A 2533-nucleotide genomic window follows, 5' to 3' on the forward strand; every position below is an offset into this window, starting at 1 on the left:
AATTAGGGCTCTTCAAATAAAAATTGTTTTCCAAAGAAAAAAAAGTAAAGGACAAAAGCTTCTACCTGAAGAGTTCAAAGATTTAAAACTAAAAAACTCAGTGAAGCTGCTAAAAAGTTGGATTGCTCTAAATCGTTGGTTCTCAACTGGTCTCACCTCAGGACCGACTATCAACTATGAGGAAGTGTAAACCAAATGATCTGATATTTGTCAACCAATGAGATGTATTTAAATGTTGTGCAGTTTGGACCTCAGATGGTACAAAACATGTTTGAAGCACTCATAGACTTTTTGGCACACTTTATGTTTCCAAACACAAATTCACAACCCACTGAAAACGGCTCTGCGACCCACTTTGTGGTCCCGACCCACCAGTTGAGAACCACTGCTCTAAAGTAAAAGACGCTGAGTGGTGACATTCATCACAAAGGCTCTCTTATCATTAACACACAAGCATGACCTGTTTGTTCATATGAAACAGTGAGTACAAACTGATAGTGATGAGTTCAGGTTCTGTGTTTGTGTGTCTCCATGGCTCTGCGTTCATTAGTACCTGTGACAGTCAGAGTTGTTCCAGGTAAACTGCTCCTCCATTCAAAGCTTCTTGTTGTAAATTTGAAACGATGCTGGGCTGAATCGCTCTCTCTCAGGTCAGAGATTCTCAGAGTGGAGCGTCCTCTCTCTCTTTCAGAGACCTGAACACGATTTGACTGATACCAATGCTGACTATGTTCAGGACTGAACCAGAACTTTGAAGTGACCGCTTCATGACCGTTGTAAGTACAATAAATGTCCACTGATGAGCCTTTGGGTGCACAGATGGTTCTGACATCGTACTTCACTCTGTTACAGGTTTCACCACGAACACCTGGAAAATTAAACAAATAGTTTAAAACAGAGTAAAAACTCACAAGAGAAAAAAAACAAGTAGTTACACGTCTCCACCACCAGATCTTGTTTTGTTCGAAGCAGATTGTGAAGTTAACTCACACACTGGAGGAGAGGGGAAATCCTGGTGTTCCTGTAAAGCACAGGAATAGCTGTCTGCATTATTAAAGTAGTCTGAGTAAGTCGAGGATGTTTTTCTGGGGATTTTCTCTCCATTCTTGAACCAAATGTAGGAGGAATGAGGAGGGAGAGTACAACTGCTGACACACGTCAGATCTGCCCAAGAAGAAGAATATCTAGATGTGCCCACATGAAGATCTGGATGTGTGGAGAGAGAACAGAGAGGAAATTTCACATTGTCTATATTCATATGCACAAATATAAAAGAAGACATTGATATTGTTGTTTTATTGTTTTTAAAATAATCAACAAATGAATGAAAACATTACCTGTGAGGGACAAAGTGACTCCGGGATCACCAGTATAACTTCCATCTTGATGGTTTGTTATGAACCTGAACTTGTAAACAGCTGAGTCACTATTTCCCACATTTGTGATTGTCAGAGTGGAGTCCTTCGATTTAGAGCTGTAGGTCACACGACCTGTGTACTGTGAGTCTGTTAGCAGATCTACAGGTTCTCCATCCTTGACTTTAGTAAACCAGAAGGACTTCTGAACTGTAATAGACTGATAATTGAATCGCGATGGGTAGCTGTAGGTGCACCCTAGTACGACTGTTGATCCTCTTAAGGCACAGACTTCAGTAGAGGAGTAAGTCACTCCCCAGCCAGCCTGACCCTGAATCACTGTAAAATAGAGCACATCAAGAACCACAGTTACAGTAAGAGCAGCATCATGAGTCAAACCTTCATTCATAGTGGAGGTGCTTCAACTAGTACGACTACACCTGATGTCAGAGTGAGACAAAGCTAGCAGCTATCCTAATAAAGTAGAAAAGGTCAAGTCTCTTTGTGCAGAAGTTACTATTTACAGTCTGCCTAACATGATTCTTCATGCTGCTGTGGTGGTCGTGAAAGGTGAACAAACCTACCCATAATTCTCTGAGATACTGGCTAATTTAGCTGGTTTAATTGCAAATAAGACTGTTTCCTGTTTTTCTATAAGCTGCACAATAAACAAGTGAACCCAGACCCCCCTTTTCAAGTGATCCAGATATGATTGTTTGGTCAGCACCAGGGTTTGATTGACAGCTTTCACACCAGCACAAACTTGCAACAGACTCAAGATATTTTTCAATGAACCAAACAGGCTAGATGTGAAAACGCCTGAAGAGGCTCTTCACACATTTCATTAACATCCGTCTTTGTTGATCTGATGACAAGTGGATAGCCTTAATGCTCGGTGTGAACGCGCCCCAATGCCTCCTGAGGATGGGCTGAGTTCTGACAGCTCGGACCACATACAGACATGGTGTGGCATGCATTTGTTCACATTGGATTGATAGTGTAAACACTCATGCGTCCACTGCAGCATTTAGGACCGCCCACTCAACTTAAAACCTGGGAGATCAACAGATTCTGTCCATGCAAATTTTGAACGCCTGTACTAAGGTATTGTCCACTTGTAATAAGATCACCCAGGGATGACAATGCAAGGTGTGAACACAATCTTAGACTGTTCAAAC

General features: G+C 41.7%; 1 protein-coding gene across 1 annotated transcript in view; it reads right to left on the reverse strand.

Annotated features, from left to right (window-relative positions):
• LOC109975241 (B-cell receptor CD22-like) overlaps positions 1 to 1943 on the reverse strand; it is an 8628-nt gene extending 6685 nt beyond the window's left edge. Inside the window, exons 1-3 of the mRNA XM_065954688.1 lie at positions 1940 to 1943; positions 1338 to 1694; positions 991 to 1206 (exon numbers count right to left, since the gene is read on the reverse strand). Coding sequence (XP_065810760.1) covers positions 991 to 1206; positions 1338 to 1694; positions 1940 to 1943 — 577 coding nt within the window. The remainder of the gene's footprint in view (positions 1 to 990; positions 1207 to 1337; positions 1695 to 1939) is intronic.
• Positions 1944 to 2533: the final 590 nt, after the last annotated feature.

The sequence above is a fragment of the Labrus bergylta genome, chromosome 1 (genome assembly GCF_963930695.1).
Source record: "Labrus bergylta chromosome 1, fLabBer1.1, whole genome shotgun sequence".
NCBI lineage: Eukaryota > Metazoa > Chordata > Actinopteri > Labriformes > Labridae > Labrus > Labrus bergylta.